The sequence below is a fragment of the Felis catus genome, chromosome C1, assembly GCF_018350175.1.
Source record: "Felis catus isolate Fca126 chromosome C1, F.catus_Fca126_mat1.0, whole genome shotgun sequence".
Classification (NCBI taxonomy): Eukaryota; Metazoa; Chordata; class Mammalia; order Carnivora; family Felidae; genus Felis; species Felis catus.
This window is the reverse complement of record NC_058375.1, coordinates 15111813-15130000: the sequence shown is the minus strand read 5'-3', so window position 1 is coordinate 15130000 and position 18188 is coordinate 15111813. Positions and strand designations below refer to the sequence as shown.

The 18188-nt window shown below is 55.3% G+C and overlaps 1 protein-coding gene and 1 long non-coding RNA gene across 8 annotated transcripts in view; one reads left to right on the top strand and one right to left on the bottom strand.

Moving 5' to 3' along the window:
• KIF17 (kinesin family member 17) overlaps nucleotides 1-18188 on the top strand; it is a 49193-nt gene that overhangs the window by 1304 nt on the left and 29701 nt on the right. For 5 of the 7 annotated variants that reach the window (XM_045035209.1, XM_045035208.1, XM_045035207.1 and 2 more), the window contains exons 2-5: nucleotides 5134-5280; nucleotides 6021-6122; nucleotides 10974-11163; nucleotides 13873-14385. In XM_045035209.1, the coding sequence (XP_044891144.1) occupies nucleotides 5134-5280; nucleotides 6021-6122; nucleotides 10974-11163; nucleotides 13873-14385 (952 nt within the window). The remainder of the gene's footprint in view (nucleotides 1-5133; nucleotides 5281-6020; nucleotides 6123-10973; nucleotides 11164-13872; nucleotides 14386-18188) is intronic. The other 2 variants (XM_006934375.4, XM_019836298.3) reach the window with 1 other exon arrangement.
• LOC123379502 lies at nucleotides 3599-10733 on the bottom strand. Its single transcript, XR_006583974.1, has 2 exons — nucleotides 9489-10733; nucleotides 3599-5403 (listed from the first exon to the last, which is right to left on the bottom strand). It is a non-coding gene; the product is annotated as an uncharacterized LOC123379502 (long non-coding RNA).

Below are 18188 nucleotides of genomic sequence, written 5' to 3'. Positions count from 1 at the left end.
CCTGTTCACTGCTCAGCGGATCACTAGTTTAAGTGAGATGTCACAGATTGTCCCACGAAAAATGGAAGTTTGGGAAATGCTGCGTCCGGCCTCCCTGGTGTGAAGCTTCACAAGGCACATTATGACACCTGAGCTCTGGGGAGTCTTGCAGCAAAGGAACTGGTTTGACTTAACTGAACCCAGCATTTCCCAAATGCATTTTAGGACCCTTTTTGCTTTCACTGGCAGGCCAGTCACCATCCTCCAGAGCACCTCCTTTGGTGGCCCCAACTCTTCTGTGAAGGCTCAGTCAAAGCCCTTGGCAGGGTTGAAGAACTCCCCGGTGGTCAGGGCCTGATGGAGGTGATGCCCCGGGGGACGAGGGCAGCTCTCCCCAGGTTGCGTTCCCAAACTCTGGGGATGGCCAGGCTGTCCTGCTGTCCTGTACTCCCAGGCTAGAAGGGACCTGAGGGGTTGTCTGGTCCACCCCACCTCCCCACTGGGTCCCTGAATGACCAGCCAGTGGCAAGAGCTCACTCTTCCCCAAACAGCCCCTTTCCCCTTTGCCGCTTGGCTCCTAGGAGACCATTCTGCACGGTGAGCCAGAGTCAGCTTCCCTGAAGCTTTCAGCCACCTGCCCTGGCTCCGTTCCTGAGGCCCACGACCACCTCTGCTCCCTTGTCCAAGATTGGCCCCTTAGAGATCTGAGGAGTCCAAGATTGAGTCCTTCTTGGACTTGCTCATGGGTCCCTGCCTCATCTTGGAAGTAATCCCCTGAGGAAGCCCCCCTTGTCAGCGTCCCCAGGAAGCCCCAGCCTGGAGTGAGGGATGCTAAGAACACAGTGGCTCTATCAGATTTCTCCTGTAGCTCTCCCTACTGTCCTGAGTTCCCCCACTACTTGGGATTCTCTGCCAGGACCTGCCTCTGGACATCACGCAGAGCTTCAGGCTCAACACGACATACATTCATTTTCATTCATCCATCCATTCAGCTGGCAAATAGCATCTCCATGCCAGGCTCATCCTTGGTTTGGGGAGCACAGCCCTAAAGAAGACCTGGGCTCTGCCCTCAGTGAGGCCATGGTCAGGGAAAGGAACAGCTAAGCTAATAGCTACGGTCCAAGGTGATGAGTGGGAGGAGAAGCCTGGGGGACTTTGGCAACATAGAGAACCTGGGCTTGGAGGGCATGGGAAAGGAGGGGGAAGGCTGGGAGGGCTTCCTGAAAGTGGTGAGATCTAAATTGAGACCTGAAGGATGAGAAGAGTAGGTCAGGCAAGAAGGTGGTGGAAAGGGCCTTCCAGGTGGAGCCCAGCATTTGATTCTCACAAGACTCTGGATGCATGTAGAGCTGGTGTCCTCATTCCTGGTGGGGAAACTGAGGCTGGGAGTATCACAGAATGAGTTTTTTTTTTAAGTTTTTAAAATTTATTTTGAGAGAGAGAACAAGTATGGGGGGAGAGGCAGAGAGAGAGAGGGAGAGAATCCCAAGCAGGCTCCACCCTGTCAACTCAAGCCCTAACTCAGGGTTTGATCTCATGAACTGTGAGATCGTGACCTGAGCCAAGATCAAGAGTCAGATGCTTAACCTACTGGGCCACCCAGGCTCCCCAAGGGGCTGTTTTGATACCCACACGGTACCTGGTCCCCGTGCTGCATTTTGCTGCCTTCCATTAAATGAGCAGTGGGCACAGCAGAGGCAAAGCCCACCTCAGGGGGCTCTGAGCCGGGAGCACTGCACCATTAGGGGCTGTGTGCTGTGTGCCCCGCGGGGCTCTGACCCAGGTCCCGAGCTCTCCCAGGGCTTCTGTTTCCTCCACGGGGCGTCCTGCCCAGGCCCTGGCCTTTGGGTCCTATCGCACAGCCTTCCTGTTCTCTTCTTTCCTGCTTCTCCTGCACTTAAATCTAGTCCCTATTCCTGATCTTCTCTGTCACTGGGTGACCTCTTTGGCTCTCCTGGGTGCTGTCCACCCCAGACCCACCCCTTCTGCCCATTCACATTCTCGCCGGAGCTACTCCCCTCCACGTGTGTCTGGCCCGCTGCCTGGTCTGTGGGCTCTTTCCCAGCCGGTGGCTTTGCCATCTGCCCCTTCTTCCCACTTAACACCCATGGCCTTTGAGTCACCTCTAATGAGCCGCCCCCAACCCACCCACAGGCCAGGTACCACGGCTTCTACCACGCCCAGATGTCAATACAGTAAAAGCCATAGCATTCGGTCCCTCGATGGGACATTCAGCAGTGTTTTGGGGAAGGGGTGGAAGGGGAACATGAGGCAACTTAGGACAGACGTTTATTTCAATTGCAACAGTTCTGGTTTAATGTGACGTAGGAAAAATGCTTAGCGCATCCAGCCTATAATGCAGTTTCACAGGGATTCTTGTTGAGCATGTGAGCAAGTGAGAAGGAGTCAGTTAGCAGTTGGTTTCCTGAGAGTCAACTTGTAAGTAGCAGAACAGGGTGACGTGCAGAAGCCTGGGTGGAAGGACAGAGCGGCCGACATGCAGGACCCGTTCTCAGTGCAAGCCCATCCCTTGTGGATCTGGAGGTAACCCTAGATGGGTGAAACCTTTTTGAAATCTTATGTTTTGCCTTAAGAATGTATGTAAAATTGTTTTCTTTTAATTCTTTTATTGTTTATTTTTGAGAGAGACAGAGCGCAAGCCAGGGAGGGGCAGAGAGAGAGGGAGACACGGAATCCGAAGCAGCCTCCAGGCTTTGAGCTGCCAGCACAGGGCCGACACGGGGCTCAAACCCACGAACCGCAAACCGTGAGATCATGACCTGAGCTGAAGTCGGACACTTAACTGACTGAGCCACCCAGGCGCCCCTGAAATTGTTTTCTACTTCGCTCCAGAACAGTGCTGTTCTGTAGACCTCCTGCAGTGGTGGAAATATTCTGTTTCCAGGCTGTCCAAGTAGGTACCGCTGGCCGTATGTGGCAAGTAAGCACTTGAAATGAGGCTACTGCTACTGAGGAAACTGAATTTTACTTTTGTTTAAAGTCCAGTTAAATTTAACTAACTCAGTGGCTAGTGGCCCCACATTGGACAGCACTCTTGAGCAATGATTTCCAAAACACACATAATGTGGGCCACATACATCATTTGAGTTTTCCAGTAGCCACATTTTTTTTTTTTAACGTTTATTTATTTTTGAGACAGAGAGAGACAGAGCATGAACGGGGGATGGGCAGAGAGAGAGGGAGACACAGAGTCGGAAACAGGCTCCAGGCTCTGAGCCGTCAGCCCAGAGCCTGACGCGGGGCTCGAACTCACGGACCGTGAGATCGTGACCTGAGCTGAAGTCAGATGCTTAACCGACTGAGTCACCCAGGCGCCCCTAGTAGCCACATTTTAAAAAGTAAAAGAAGATGCGCCCGGTGGCTCAGCCGGGCCTCAATCGGTTGAGGGTCCGACTCTTGATTTCGGCTCAAGTCATGATCCCAGGGTCGTGGGAACGAGCCCTGTGACAGGCTCTGCGCTGAGTGTGGAGCCTGCTTGGGACTCTCTCTCCCTGTCTCTCTGCCCCTCCTCTGCTCAAGCTTGTGCACTCGCTCGCTCTCTCTCTCTCAAAATAAAAAAAATAAGTAAAAGTAAAAAGTGAAAGGAAACAAATGAAGCTAGTTTTAATAAGAGATTTTTATTGAACCCTGTATATCTGGAACATTATTTCAAGAAAACATACTGGTAACGTGTGGTCATTCTTTGATATCAGTGAGAGATAGCTGACATTCTTCCGTCATGCCAAGTCTTTGAAATCAGATGTGTGTCTTACTTCGTATCATGTTGCGGATGCTAAAGTGTCAACAGTTCAAACGAAATGGAACAAAAAATAAGGTTCTGTTTAATGGAAAAATATTTTATATTGCTTCTGTGAAATGTAAATTAACTAAAATCAAATCAAATAAATTCAGTTCCTCAGTCGCACTGGGCCCATTGCTAGTGCGGCTGATGGCCACCCTACCGGACAGCGAAGCGATACATGTTTTTGTGTAGAATATCTTCCCCGGGCTTGGGTGACGCTGATACTCTGGGCCCCGCACCATGTGGACCCTGCACGTGTCCCCAGCTCTGAGGAGCCCAGCGGTGGCTCCTGGCCGGGCGGTGGGTCTGCCATTGCCTCTGCCCCACCACAGGGGGCTGGTCCCTGTGTGCAGCCCCCTGGAGCTCTGCGGAGGTGCAGGAACCCACACAGTGGTCAGGGTTTCCTTGGACAGACGAAAGGGGCTCATCTGGTTCCGCCCAGAAGAATGAGGCCTGGCCGTCAGAGAAGCTGTGAATCATGATTTCTGGTTCCTTCAGCAGCAGTCCCTGGGGATCCCGAGCCCCACGTTGGCCCACAGGATGGGTCACTGGGTGTGGATGCCAGGTGGGCCCTCGGGGCCTGGGAGCAGCTCTCTGGGCCCACGTTCTGACACAGGATTCCCCTGCCCCGTGCTGAGTTCTAGAATCGGTGACCTCATGAGCTCTGTGAGGGCAGGGACCGGGGTTCCGCCTTGATCGCCGCCGTGTCCCCAGCCGGAGCGCCGTGGAATGAACAGACGCGTCAGTGAGTGAAGACCGATTTCAGGGTTCCCGCCGCTTTGCTTCCTTTCTTCCGTCCCCCTCGCCCCGGCTCCACCTGCTCTCAGACTCTGACCTCTCCGCACCCCCTCAGCCTGGAATGCCTTCCTCTTCCTCCGCTTGCCTGGTGTGAGGGTCGCTTGTGCAGGTCCGTCTCCGCCACGTTTCAGGCAGACATTCAGTGAGCGCCCCTGTACGCGAGCCCTCCGTGTGCCAGTGCAGGAAATAGTTCGCGTGTAAACCTCACTACAGGCTTAGAAGGAGGTGCTGTTCTGATCCTGAGGGGGGAACTGAGGCTCAGTGTGCCTGGGTAAGACCAGCTCCCCCGGCACAGTCAGGAAAAGGGTGAGGCCAGATTTGAACCCCTGAAAGAGAGGCCAGGCTCCACCGCACAAGCCCTTAACTCCACACACGGACAGTGTCCCCCACCAGGAGGTGGACCCCTAGAGGACAGAACTGTGACTTACTTATCTCTGTACCGCACGGCCAGCCCAGTGCCATCCTGGGAGGGGCCCTGAGTCTGTGAGTTAGGAGACGGCCGAGTCCAGCTGGGCTCGGCCGGCTGAGCACCGGGCTTTGGTTCTCCCACGCAGGGTGTCACTGAGGGCTACAATGGCACCATCTTCGCCTATGGCCAGACGGGCAGCGGGAAGTCCTTCACCATGCAGGGCCTGCCGGACCCGTCCTCGCAGAGAGGCATCATCCCCAGGGCCTTCGAGCACGTTTTTGAGAGCGTCCAGGTATGGGCCCCCTGGAGGGAAGGGGCAGGTCTGGGGGCTCTTGAGACATTACCGTGAATGGACCGGGAGGACTTCAGAGCCTGCCGGGACTCGACACAGGTAGGCGGAGGCAGGCTGTGGTTTCTGGAAAGGGGATGGGAGAAGAACTTCACGCTGAGAAAATTCTACGTGCCAGGGCCGTGGTTTCCTCCTGCCATTTCTGGATCGTAATGTATCATTTGATCCAGAGCACTCGTCCGAGAAGCCGTTGTAACCATCAGAGCCTCCCTTTTTATTCGGCAGTTGCTACAGACCAAGCCTTGTGCAAAGCCCTTTGCATAATTATCTCAGGGAACCCCCACCCTGGCCCAGGAGATCACTATCATCCCATCGTCGAGATAGGGAAGCCCAGACGTGTAGCCCCTATGTGCTGGGCCAAGACCGCTTATCCCAGTGTCCAGACTGCAGGGGAGAATTGCCCTGGTGGCCTCTCATGGCTGTGAGCAGAGATTCCTGCATCTGGGAAATGGCAGAGCAGGGACTGCACCCCTAGTTGGCTGTAGAGGGATCAGACCGTGGCCAGTGCTTGGTCCTGACCTGTGGCCCTGCCAGGCAGGGTAGGGGGCTCCCCTCCCCTTGACATCGCCTCTCCTGCCACGAGGTGCTTTCGAGATGTCCTGGCTGCAGAGGGCTTAGGTTGCAGGGGCAGGGCTGGCAGCAAGTGCTCAGGTGTCTTTGCTGTCCCTGTCCACTCCCCGCAGTGTGCAGAGAATACCAAGTTCCTGGTCCGGGCCTCCTACCTGGAGATCTACAATGAAGATGTCCGTGACCTGCTGGGGGCCGAGAGCAAGCAGAAACTGGAGGTGGGTGCAGATGCGGCTTGGGCGGGGAGGGGCTGATGGAGGGGGAAGGCTGGCATCAGGCCGTGCTCCCTCAGAAATACAGGGGAGGTGTTCTGAGGGCACAGGCGCCGGTTCGAACTAGAGCAGGGACTTTTGAACTTGAATTTTGGAGGAATCTCTGAATCCATGTTGTAGGGGAGTGGCTAATGGGCCTACCCCCGACCACACATGGCGGGGGCTGCACCTCACCTGGGAGAATCCCACCTGTGTCTGGTGAAATAGATGAAGTCTTTGTGATAGATTTCATTTGGAAAACTGGGTTCCACTTCTGAAAAAACTACTGTGAAAATCTGTAAGTGCCCTTCAAGCTAAAAAAACCCAACGTAATGATCATCATTTATTGAGCACTGTTCACTGACTGCTTTGGGCACGTGATCTTATGTAATAGTCACAGTCATCTTGTCAGGTAGCTGTTATTATCCCCAATCTGCCAGTGTGGGAAGGGACGCTTAGCTCAGTTAGCTTTCCCAAGTTTGTGGCCCAAGCTGGATCTGAACCCAGGTCTGTCTGACTTCAAGGTCCTGAATCTCAAACATCCCATTTCACGGCTGTTGGTGGCCTGAGATTCTGGGACTCTGTTCCCTTTCGAGAGGGTTCTGGTGTGGGGGCACCCCAGGACCCAAGACATGACCTTATAAAGTAGTTGTGGGGATTGAAGAGGGTGGTGAGGGCAAGCTGCTCACAGGGCGCAGGAGCACGGAAGGCCGTCAACGGGTGAGCGCTTTCATGCCATCGGGATTCCAGGAAATGCGACCCGGGGCTCTGCAAAGGGGAGCCCTCTAAGGAGTCAAGGACCACCCTCAACAGAAGAACCCGGGGCTGGCTCAGTTGGTCACTGAGAATCACACACGTTTTGTGACTTTCCCCCTCTTCTAGAAGGCTGGAGTCAGAAGGAAAGAGCATCATTTCCCAGCAAGGTGCAGCAGCATTAGATGCTTTGAGAGGAGGTCTATAAAGAATGGCAGAACTTGGCTGACCCTTTGAAAGGGAGCTCAACGAGGTCAGGTGACCTACCAGGACTGAACAGCCAGTTGGTGACAAGGCTGGACCCAGGTCTAGGCCCAGGTCTAGGCCTTGGTCTGAGGCCTTGGTCGTGTGTCCTATCTGGGGCTCTTTAAATGCTGGGTAGGCAGGTCAGGTCCAAGGAGGAGAGGCCCACTGGGGGAGGCTGAGCCAGTTCTGTGGCCAGAATGCTCTTGGCTGCCCCTTATCTGACCAGGCAACCAGTGGACATCCCAGGGGGCCCACGACCTGCATTGGGAGTGAGCTCACCTCCTTCAGTGTCAGAATGCCCCGGCTGAGAGAGCCTAGGTTGCCGGGGAGATTCCATTTATGGGTAAAACCAGTCTGAGGGAGACAAGGTGATTTGCCTGAGGCTAGGAAGCCAGAGTCAGGGTTGGACCTTTTGGGTGACAAAGTGCTGAAGTCTTCCCAGGGCATGCTCCTGGACAGCTACGGGACGGGGGTGGGGGTGGGAGAGGCAGAACTAGGTGCTGCGATGTCTCCCACAGCCCTCCTGCCCCACGTGACCTCTAGATCGGACAGGACGTCAGAATCACCTGGTTCCCCCACCCCTTCCCCATGTGGGGGCCGGGCTGTTTCCCCATTCAACTTCGGCCTCCTGCTTGCCCCCTGACCGCCCCCCACTTGCCCTGGGCTCATCTGGGGTGGGGGGAGGTTGTGAGTTCCCCTCTGACCAGCGACCACTCTGTGAGCCAAGTGAACAAGTCAGACATCAGAGAGTAGCAGTCTTGAAAAATTTGTTTGTCCCGGCCGTATGGTGGAAAAATCCTTAAAAATTTGATCTGGGAAGACCCATAGAGAGCTTCTAGTCAGGCCTTTCCTGGTACAGATGAGGACAGTGCGTCCCAGGGAGGGGAAGGGACTTGACCAAGGCCACACAGCTAATCACTAGTAATGGCGTTGGTACCAGAACTTGTGAGGGGCTTTCCCCGAGTATTTTGGGGGGTCAGCAATCTGGAAAACGTCTAGGGCAGTAAGAAGCCAGTAGTGGAGTTCTAGTCAAGGGAGGCACATCCACCGAGTGATTCATTCATTCCGCGAAGACGGGAAAACCTCCTGGTGCCAGCTGCCAGGCCACATGCTACAGCGGGTCCACAGGGGTGTGACCTCCCTTCCTTCCAGTCCCCATCCTGACTGGGACCTGGCCTGGCCCCTCCTTCTCAGCTCCTGACCAACACAGCGGTGCTTGGCCTTTCTATGCCGGAACCTCCAGCCGCCCACCTGGAGTCTTTCTACTGTCTTCTCTATCCTGGAGCTGGAGCGCCTGAGTCACAGCTCAGCCCCCGACAGGGGAATGGGGAGAGGAGGGAGGCACAGGGCATCGCTCCCATGTGTCAGAGTCAAAAGGCCAACCTGGGGATCAGGGTCCCCTGCCAACCTGCGCTGGGACACCAGGGGGCCCTCCTCCCCTCCTCCAACACTGGAGACCCTACAATGGCCTCGGTTACCCAGTCCCTGAGGGCTGGCAGCCATGCTTTTGCCCCATCTGGGCCCCACGCCTCAGGCTTGGTGAGTCAGGCTGCCCGGGGTGGGGGGCAGGGGCCGCCAGTGACAGCTGCACTCTGAGACGCTCCCCACAGGGGCACTGGGGGGTGTGGAGTCGCCGCCTCCTGGAGAAGGTGCTGAAGGTGCTCCTGTCAACCTCAGAACAGCCTTAGGAGGAGAGCTGTGCTGTTCTGATCCTTTGTTGCAGAGGAGGAAACTGAGGCTCCGCGTACCTAGTAAGACCAGCCCCTGGGCACACAAGCCAGGAAAGGGTGAGACTGCTTTTGATTCCAGGAGGCCAGGCCCCACAGCACAAGCTCTGAGCCCCAGGGCCTGAGAGTTTTGGTAATTAGAGGTTAGATCAGTCAGGGCGAGGAGGGATTTGGGGGAGCAGTTTCGCTCCCTCCGCCCCGACCCCCACTGCCCATACTGGGCAGGGGAGTGAGGCCTCAGCGCCTCTCAGTGCACTGGGGAGCAGTGTCAGGAGCCCCTCCTCCGTGCTGGTGGCATCCCAGCCGTTGCCATGGTGACCAGGCTCAGGGCGGCGTTGCAGGGAGGAGTAGTTCCCCGGGCACTCAGAGCCTCCCTGGAAGAGCAGGGCTGAGGCCGAGGGAGGCAAGACTGTGGGGGATCTCGAGGTGGGGGAGCAAGCTTTCCAGGGCCTGAAAATAGGGCCGCGGCACCTTGACACGAGGGCTTGCCCCACCCCCTGCGCCCCTCCCCCATCCCCCCACTCCTCTTACCTGCTCCTGAGAGACCGCCCCCACCCGCCCCCACCCTCCTGGTGCTGTGCTGGCGGGCTCCCCTCCACGGACCCACCTCCATCCTTTTCTGAGTCCTCATAAAGGTCTTGCAGAAGTAGGATTCGGTATCATTTGGCAGATGAGGAAACGGAGGCAGAGAGAGGCAAATTGACTTCTCCAGCCAGCCAGTAGCAGGGTCAGGTCTCTATCCCAGGTCTGCCCGACCAAGGAGCAGACTGCTTCTCCCGGGGGCCAGGAGCGGCTGCTCGGCCAGCGGGCCTGCCGTGTGCAGGCAGCTTCGGGGTCCTGGGAGCAGGTGGCCGTCCATGCCCGTGTGTCCTTGCGGCGGTACTGTGAGACGCTGGGGCGGCAGTTCTGGCCGGCTTCAAGCCACCCTCTGCAGGGTCTCCTGCTTCTGTCCTTGGTGCTCCGTCCTCACCCCCAGCCTCTAGGTCAAGGTCATCATTTCAAGCTTCAGTTACCGCAGGACGCTGCAGCCTCTCTCCATAGACTGCCTCTAGAATCTTCTTTTGCCTGTGACCCCACTGCTGCCCTGGCACTAACAGCTGTGTGATCTTCAACAAATCACTTAACAATTCTGTGCCTCAGTTGTGTTTCCGATCCGTGAAGCCCGGTCCTTCATTCTGGGTCTGGCTGTTTCTCCACACGTAAGCAGATAGGGCAGGCCTGTGCGCCCCCCAAGCCCCCATGCAGCAGGGGCCTGACCCCCCACCCCGGGGACCATGAAGCTGGAGCCCAGCACCTGAGCCTCCGTGGCTCAGACCGGCAGACAGATGACTCTGCTCTTTGCCAGACTAGTTTTATTTCCTCACACTTGACAAATGTTTCATCTCACAGCTCTGTGTCAGCAACAGAATAACTTGGCTGCCTGGAGAGGAAGCAGGGAGCAGTCAGATAAATTAATTTACTCGCTGCCATCACGCTGGGGGCTGGGGGCCCGCTTGAGCCATGGGCCAGTGGGAGTTCTTGGCAGCAAATGGCCCCTCCCCGGCCATGATCCAAGGTCTGGAAACGTTCCCGTGTCCTCGGAGCCACAGCAGAGAGGCGATCAGAAGACGTGTTGACAGGGCACAAGAGAAGATTTCAGGGCCCTTGGGTGAAGACAGGGTCAGCCCCTGGGAGCTGAAGTTCCCAGTCTGGAAACCTCCTTCATAATAATAGCACTAAAGCAGCAGTGAGGCCGGCTGCTGGTATTTACCGAGCACTTGCCATGTGCCGGGCACTGCGCCAAACGTTGTTTGGGCCTTATTTGACTGAAACCTCACCACAACCCTGAAAGATGGGCCTCTCATACCCAGTTTACAGATGTGGAAACTAGGCCTAGAGAGGTTAAGTCACTGGCCCAAGGTCCCACAACAGGTAAGAGGTGGGGTGAGTCTGAGGCTGGTTCCACCTGGAGCAAAGCCCCTGCCCGTTGCAGGGAATTTGAGGCGCCAACCGGCACCACAGGAGGGCAGAGGTGGCCCGAACTGGGCCCTTCCCTGGATTCCTTGGGGATCCCCGGTCTCGCCCGGCTCTGACCCGTCCCTTTGCCCCACAGCTGAAGGAGCACCCGGAGAAGGGGGTGTACGTGAAGGGGCTCTCCATGCACACGGTGCACAACATGGCCCAGTGTGAGCGCATCATGGAGGCGGGCTGGAAGAACCGCTCGGTGGGCTACACGCTGATGAACAAGGACTCCTCGCGCTCCCACTCCATTTTCACCATCAGCATCGAGATCTACGCTGTGGGTATGCGGGGCCAGGTGGGCACCCAGGGGGTGGGGCCCATCTGAAACTGGGAGAAGACTCTTGAACTGCCTCCAGGCAGACCCAAGTGGCCCCTCCCACGTTCGGGCCCATATTTCCAAGAAAAGACAGCATGGACAACAATAACAGTAATACTAGGAGCTCATTCACAGTGAGCACTTACTGTGGGCCGCGGGGTTTATGTGCATTAGCTCATTTACTCCTTACAACCCCAGGAGGTGGATACCAACATCGTCCCCATCTTACAGATGAGGAAGCCGAGACCCCACAACTAGAAAGTGTCAGAGCTGGGCATCGATCCCAGGGCTCTGTCTCCAGAATGTACCACCCGGACCTTTCGGGTTGTCCTCCTTCTAGACAGTGCTCTCCACTCTTCAGTCATCTCCCTCTTCCTTCTTTCTGGAAGGGTCCCTGGGGAAGGGGAGGGGAAGGGAAGAAACTCCTCTTTGTTTCTGGCCTCCCGTAGCTGCTGACTTCACCCACTTCCTTCTGTGTAAACCCCACAACAGTCCTGGACACAGGCAATTTAATTCCCATTGTACAGATGAGAAACTGAGGCTCCGAGAGGTGCAGTGGGTTGCTTGTGCAGAGTTCTGCAACCAGTAAGCAGTACAGCTGGGATTTGAACCTCGTTCTCTGTGACATCTGGGTTTTTCCCATTGGCACTGCAGCTGCCTCCATGTCTGAGGTTCATCGTGAATAGAACTCTGGAGAGCACTGCAGCAGGTTGCAGCCTAGGCCCAACTGGGAACACAATTCTGGAGAGATCCCTGACCCAAGGTCAAAGCCAGGGTACCTCCTACCACATCACCCAGACTGTGTGGTGACCTGGCTCCGGGTCAGCTTGCTTGTGTTTGCTGGGTCTGAGTCTCCCTGGGGTGCTGATATGGGGAGGGTGGGGTCAGTGAGGTCACAGCCTCATGTGATGAGGGGGACAAGGGTGGACAGGGACTAGGACAGGGGAGGACAGAGTGAGTGCCTCTTGGGCTTTGCAGGAGGTTTTGAAGGATGAGGCAGGCTGCCTGGAAGCAGGCTTTCTCTGGAAACAGGCTTTTGAACGAATTTAAAAGGTGCTTATCATTTCCATTATAAAATAAGTTCAATCAAGATAACTTAGAGATTAGAGAAAGGTGGGGAAAATTACCCAGAAACCCAACTGCCTGTTAGATTTGAGCATATTGGGTTTTTTTGGTCCTTTTTTTTTTCCCTATGAAAATTATAAACACAATCGAAATCTTATACTGTAAATAGTTTCTCCTCTGCGTTTCATTCCCCGTGCCTCACTGAGCATCATTACCGCCATGTCTTTGTGACCATGGGTCCCTCCTGAGGGACAGTGCATCAGTAATGGTCCTGTCTAACCAAATCCTTACAGGGTGGTAAAGTTGTTTCTAGTTTTGTGGTGCTGTAAATAATGCCACAATGAACATCTTTGTGCACAGAGCCTTTTTCGCATTTAGAGTCATTTCCTTGGATTGTATGTCCTGGCATAGACCTCCTGGGGCAAAGCATATAAACCTGTTTAGGGCTTCTGGTTCATTCTGCCAAGAGCTTTCTCTTTCTCTCTTTCTTTCGTTCTTTCTTTCTTTTAAGAGCACAAGCAGGAGAGGGGCAGAGAGGCTGATAGCATAGAGCCTGATGTGGGGCTCGATCTCAGGAACCCGAGAGATCATGACCTGAGCCCAGATCAACAGTCAGATGCTTAACCGACTGAGCCGCCCAGGCGCCCCCAGCCAAGAGCTTTCCAAAAGCACGGTTCCAAGTCCCTCCTTCCTGCTGCTGCTGCTTTAAAAAAAAAAAAAAAAAAAAAAGCCTCAAACTTCAAGCCCGTCACATATCCAAGCCTCTACTGGGTACCAGCCAGATTCTCTGTTTCTATTTACTTCAGGTTGCTGTGCACATGGGCAGATCTAGGCCAGTTCTGGTTTCAACCAGCAGGAGAGTAAGGAGGACCCCCTGCCCCTCCGCCTGCCTTCCCCCTCCCATCTCATTGGAAACCGAGTCAAGCGATTTCCCCCAAGTTTCATAGCTACTAAGAGATAGAATCAAGATTGGACCCCCAGGATCTGTGCGTTCAATACCTGTGCTCTAAGCCCCTGCTACCAGCCAGGGCCCAACTCCAGTCACCCTCAGCACCTGGGTCTGCCTTGCCCTCACGGCCTCAGTCACTGCAGAATTGGGCTTGTTCTCAGGAGGAATGAACCCCTCCCAACAACCAGCCCCAGTGAGGAGTTGCTGGCAGTCTCATTTTGTTGATGTGAAAATTAAGGATCAGAGAGGTGCATGACTCTGCCAAGGTCACACAGCAAGGAGGACGCAGGGGTAGGTTGGGAACCAGGTCCGAGAGCCTCCAAAGCCAATGTCTTTTGCATTGAAAGATACAATCACGTTCCCCCACCTTTGGCCCAGTCATGCCCCCTGCCCCCACCTTTGGCCTCACAGGAAATCTGGAGGAGCTATTAGCACTGAAAGAAGCCTTGCTGCACTCAGAGAATAGTCTGGACCTCCCAGCCCCTGCTCCCCAAGTCAGGCAGCCCTGTATTCTGATCTTGGATCCACCGCTTAGCAGCAGTGTGACCTAGGGCAAGTTAAATGCCCTTTCTGAGCCTCAGTTTCCTCATCTGGAAGATGGGGACAGTAATTGTGCCTCTTTCATGGGACTCCTATGTGCTAACGTGAGACCCTCGGCAGGTGAGAGCGCTCAGTGCCTGGTGGCTAAGTGCCCTCCCCCTCTGCCCGGTCCGTCTGCAGACGAGCGGGGCAAGGACCACCTCCGGGCAGGCAAGCTGAACCTGGTGGACCTGGCGGGCAGCGAGCGGCAGTCCAAGACGGGTGCCACGGGGGAGCGGCTCAAGGAGGCCACCAAGATCAACCTGTCGCTGTCGGCGCTGGGCAACGTCATCTCGGCCTTGGTGGATGGGCGCTGTAAACACATCCCCTACCGGGACTCGAAGCTGACTCGGCTGCTGCAGGACTCGCTGGGGGGCAACACGAAGACGCTGATGGTGGCCTGCCTGTCACCTGCAGACAACAACTACGACGAGACGCTCAGCACGCTGCGCTACGCCAACCGGGCCAAGAACATCAGGAACAAGCCACGCATCAACGAGGACCCCAAGGATGCCCTCCTGCGCGAGTACCAGCAGGAGATCAAGAAGCTCAAGGCGATTCTGGCCCAGCAGATGAGCCCCGACAACCTGTCAGGTGCGCAGCTGGGGGAGGAGGGGCAGGAAGGGCCCGGACTGAGGAGAAAGGCTCCCTCCCTTTGTCTTCTGCCTCCGGCTTCCCATCTGAGAGACGCGGAAGCAGGGCCCCATCTCCTCTCCACTTCCTGCCAGCATACCTTTTTGAAAAAAAAAATTTTTAATGTTTATTTGTTTTTGAGGGAGAGAGACAGACAGAGTGTGAGCAGGGGAGGGGCAGAGAGAGAGAGGGAGACACAGAATCCGAAGCAGGTTCCAGGCTCCGAGCTGTTAGCACAGAGCTCCATGCAGGGCTTGAACCCACAAACCGCGAGATCATGACCTGAACCAAAGTTGGAGGTTTAAGCGACTGAGCCACCCAGGCACCCCACATAGCTTTTGAACAGTTAGAGAGAGCCCTGGGGTGACGGCCGGACGGTGTCTGCTCACTGACGGACTCGGGAAGAGGTCCGTCTGGCCTGTTCTGTCAGCTGAAGGCTCTGTTGCCTGCTCCCGCCTCCAGGCTGCACATCCACCATCCCACCTGTCTCCCGCCTGTCTCTGTGGCAGCATCGTGATGCTGTGCTGCTTAGCAGCCGGGTGACTCACTCCCCCATGTCCCACCCCCTCTCCCGCTTAGGCACCTTGTGATTGCAGCTCTCACACCCAGGTGTTTGGCTGTCATCTGGCAAGTAGAAATCTGTACCTGCAGCACAGGCCTTGCGGGGTCCTTGCAAACTCCAGGGTTTTGTTTACCTGCGGATCCCTTGGGGAAGGGAGCACGAAAGAGCCTGAGTCCATCTGTTCGTTCATCATCTCCCCACCCACCTTCCTTCTGTCCATCCATTCTACATACCCGTTCATCCACTCATCCATCCACTCATCCATCTAACCATGCATCCGTCCATATACCTACCCAGCCAGCCACTCATCCATCCACCCATCCACCCATCTACCCATCCACTCATCTGTTCATCCATCTATCCATCCATCCATCCATCCATCCATCCATCCATCCATCCATCCACCCACCCAGCCATCTACCCATCCACTTACCTATCTACCCATTTGTCCATCCATCCATCCATCCATCCATCCATCCATCCATCCATCCATCCATTTACTCATTCATCTACCTACCCTTCCATCTACTTACCCACCCTCCCACCCCACTCCATTATTTATCCATCTACCCACTTAACCATCTACTCAACAACCATCCGTTTAATCCGCCCATCCATCAACGCATTCTGTCTACCTGTCCCATCCATCCTACCATCCATACACCCACCCGCTGGTTCATTCCATGCTGTCATCCATTCTTTTTATCTGTGCTTCCACTCATCCCCCCACCCATCCATTCAAAGCTCACTGAGCACCCTCTTGTGTGTGGACCTGTGCCTCGGCAGTTCCCATCAGCCGCGGCCCTCAGCCCTGTGGTTCCTGGCCTGTTTCTGTCTTCAGCCAAACTTGAAACACTTGTGTCTTTCCCCAGCCCCGGTTGCTCTTCCTTGCCTAGCGTGGGCAGGCCCTGAGCCCCGACACAATGAGCCTGCCCTCGTCGTCCTCCTGTCCTCCTAGTTGTTCAGTCGGGGGATCCTGCCTCAGGCAGGCCTCCGGTGTCAGCTCACTTAGCCAACCCCCTCCCTCCTCCTTTTTATTTTTAATGTTTGTTTTATTTTTGAGAGAGGAGGAGGGGTGGGGGGGGGGAGAGAAAATCCTAAGCAGGCTGTATACAGAGAGCAGTGAGCCCAATGTGGGGCTCTAACTCATGAACCACAAGATATGACCTGAGCCGAAGTCAGATGCTCAACCACCTGAGTCACCCAGACGCCCCGTCCCCTCCCTCCTCCTTGAAACCCCTGGTTCCTGGATGCCCTGTGACCGGTGCCCCTCCTCCCTCTACTGCTGCTCGCCAGTGCTCCCCTCTCCCTACCCCCCTACAGGCTCACTAGGGTCGGTCCTCCATTGTCACCTCTCTCCATGCTCATTCCCAAGGTGGCTTTAAATGCCACCTCTGTGCCCCTGGCTCACATGTGACCCTTCAACTTGGCCACGGGACTTGTGTTGAGGTCTTAATTCATAAAGGGGACTGAGTGGGAGCTCGGAGAGGTCGGTGTTACTCATGATGGAGAGACGGGGAACACCACCTGGGGCCACAGGGGGAAGCACTGGTGTTGGTCAGGAGCCAGGGAGGAGCAAGGGGATCCAGTGCAGAGCTGGATTTGGAGCCGTCACTGGCGTTTCTGTGGGGAAGGCAGGGCGGGAGCAACCGCATAGTGGCTGGTTTGAACAGTTCCGGGGCACCCAGTGGCTCAGTTAAGTGTCCAACTTCAGCTCAGGTCATGGTCTTGCATTCATGAGTTTGAGCCCCGCGTCGGGCTCTGTGCTGACAGCTCAGAGCCCGGAGCCTGCTTCGGATTCTGTGCCTCCCTCTCTCTCTGCCCCTCCTCAGCTCACACTTTGTCTCTCAAAAATAAACATTAAAAAATTATAAAAAATTGAATAATTCCCGTGGGTTGGGGCTCAGGGGCAGTCCCTGCTCATCTAGTCCTGGCCCTCAGGGGTTTAGGGCAGGGGGAGCCCGGCTGGGACTGCGAGATAGAAGGGGGGTGTGGTGTGGACTTGGCGGTGCTTGGTTGGCACGTGAAAGGTGGGCTAATAACGACTGGCAGGTTGCTGACTCTAGGAATTAGCTGGCCCCGCGAGGGGCCGTCTCTCCCTGGCTGGCAAGTCCCCCACGATGTCAAATATCACAAAGTACAGAATATGTCAAAAAACCAAAAAACCAAAACACAACCAATTGCTACACAGTGGCCTCTCTGAATTCCGGACTTGAATAGCTAGCTGTTTAGTGTCATCACTCAGGTGTTCCGAGTGATCAAGCCAGAAACCCTGGGGTCGCCCTTGGTTTCTCGTTTTCGCTCCAACCTGCATCCAATCCAGCAGTAGAGCTGGTTTCTACCTTTAAGATGTGTCTAGAATCTGTCCACTGCTGTCCCCTGAGTCGCTAACGTCTCCTACCCGAATTGCTGCAAAGCACACCCACACCCCGGCAGGTATCCCGGAGTCTGCCCTTATGCCCCTCCGTGCATCCCCACACAGCAGCCTGGGAGGTCCTGTTCAAACGCAAGTCCTTTTATTGCCCTGCGCAAACCCTCGGCGGCCCGTTTCCCCGAGTCAAAGCCAAAGCCCTCAGCGCAGCTTCCAACGACCCCACGATCCACCCCGTTCCCTCTTGACCTCCTCATCACCCATCCTCTCCCTTCCTTGCTCCACTCCAGCCACACTGGCTTCCTGGCCGTTTCTGGAACAGTCCAGGCTCTCGTCCGCCACAGGACCTTTGCACTCACTGCTCCCTTCTGTCTGGAAAGCTCTTCCCCAAGATCTCTGCCTACTTCTCTCTACCACTTCCTTCGGGTCACTGCCTTTGCCTTACCTTGTCTGAGAGGTCCTCCCGAGCACGCTGTTTAAATTGTAACCCTTCCCCTTGGATCTTACTCCTGAGCACCCTCCCTGCTTTCTTTCTCTCTCTAGAACGCATCCCCTTGTACCGTGCTGGCATTTTGCTTATTTATTTTATGTGCCTTCTGTCTCCAATTGAAAACCCAATGTGGGTGTGGAGTTCTGTCTGTTTTGTTCAATGCCGTTTCCCCAGTGCCTAGAACATGCAGGTGCTTAAGAAATATTTGTTGAATGACTGAGTAAATTAGCATTTTGTGTAGAGACGTGCCTCAAATAAATTCAGTACTGTGAAGTCTGTTTTGAATAAGCATTTAGTTGTCTATTTATGGATTTCTGCTTAGTTCCTGCAAACTGTGTGCA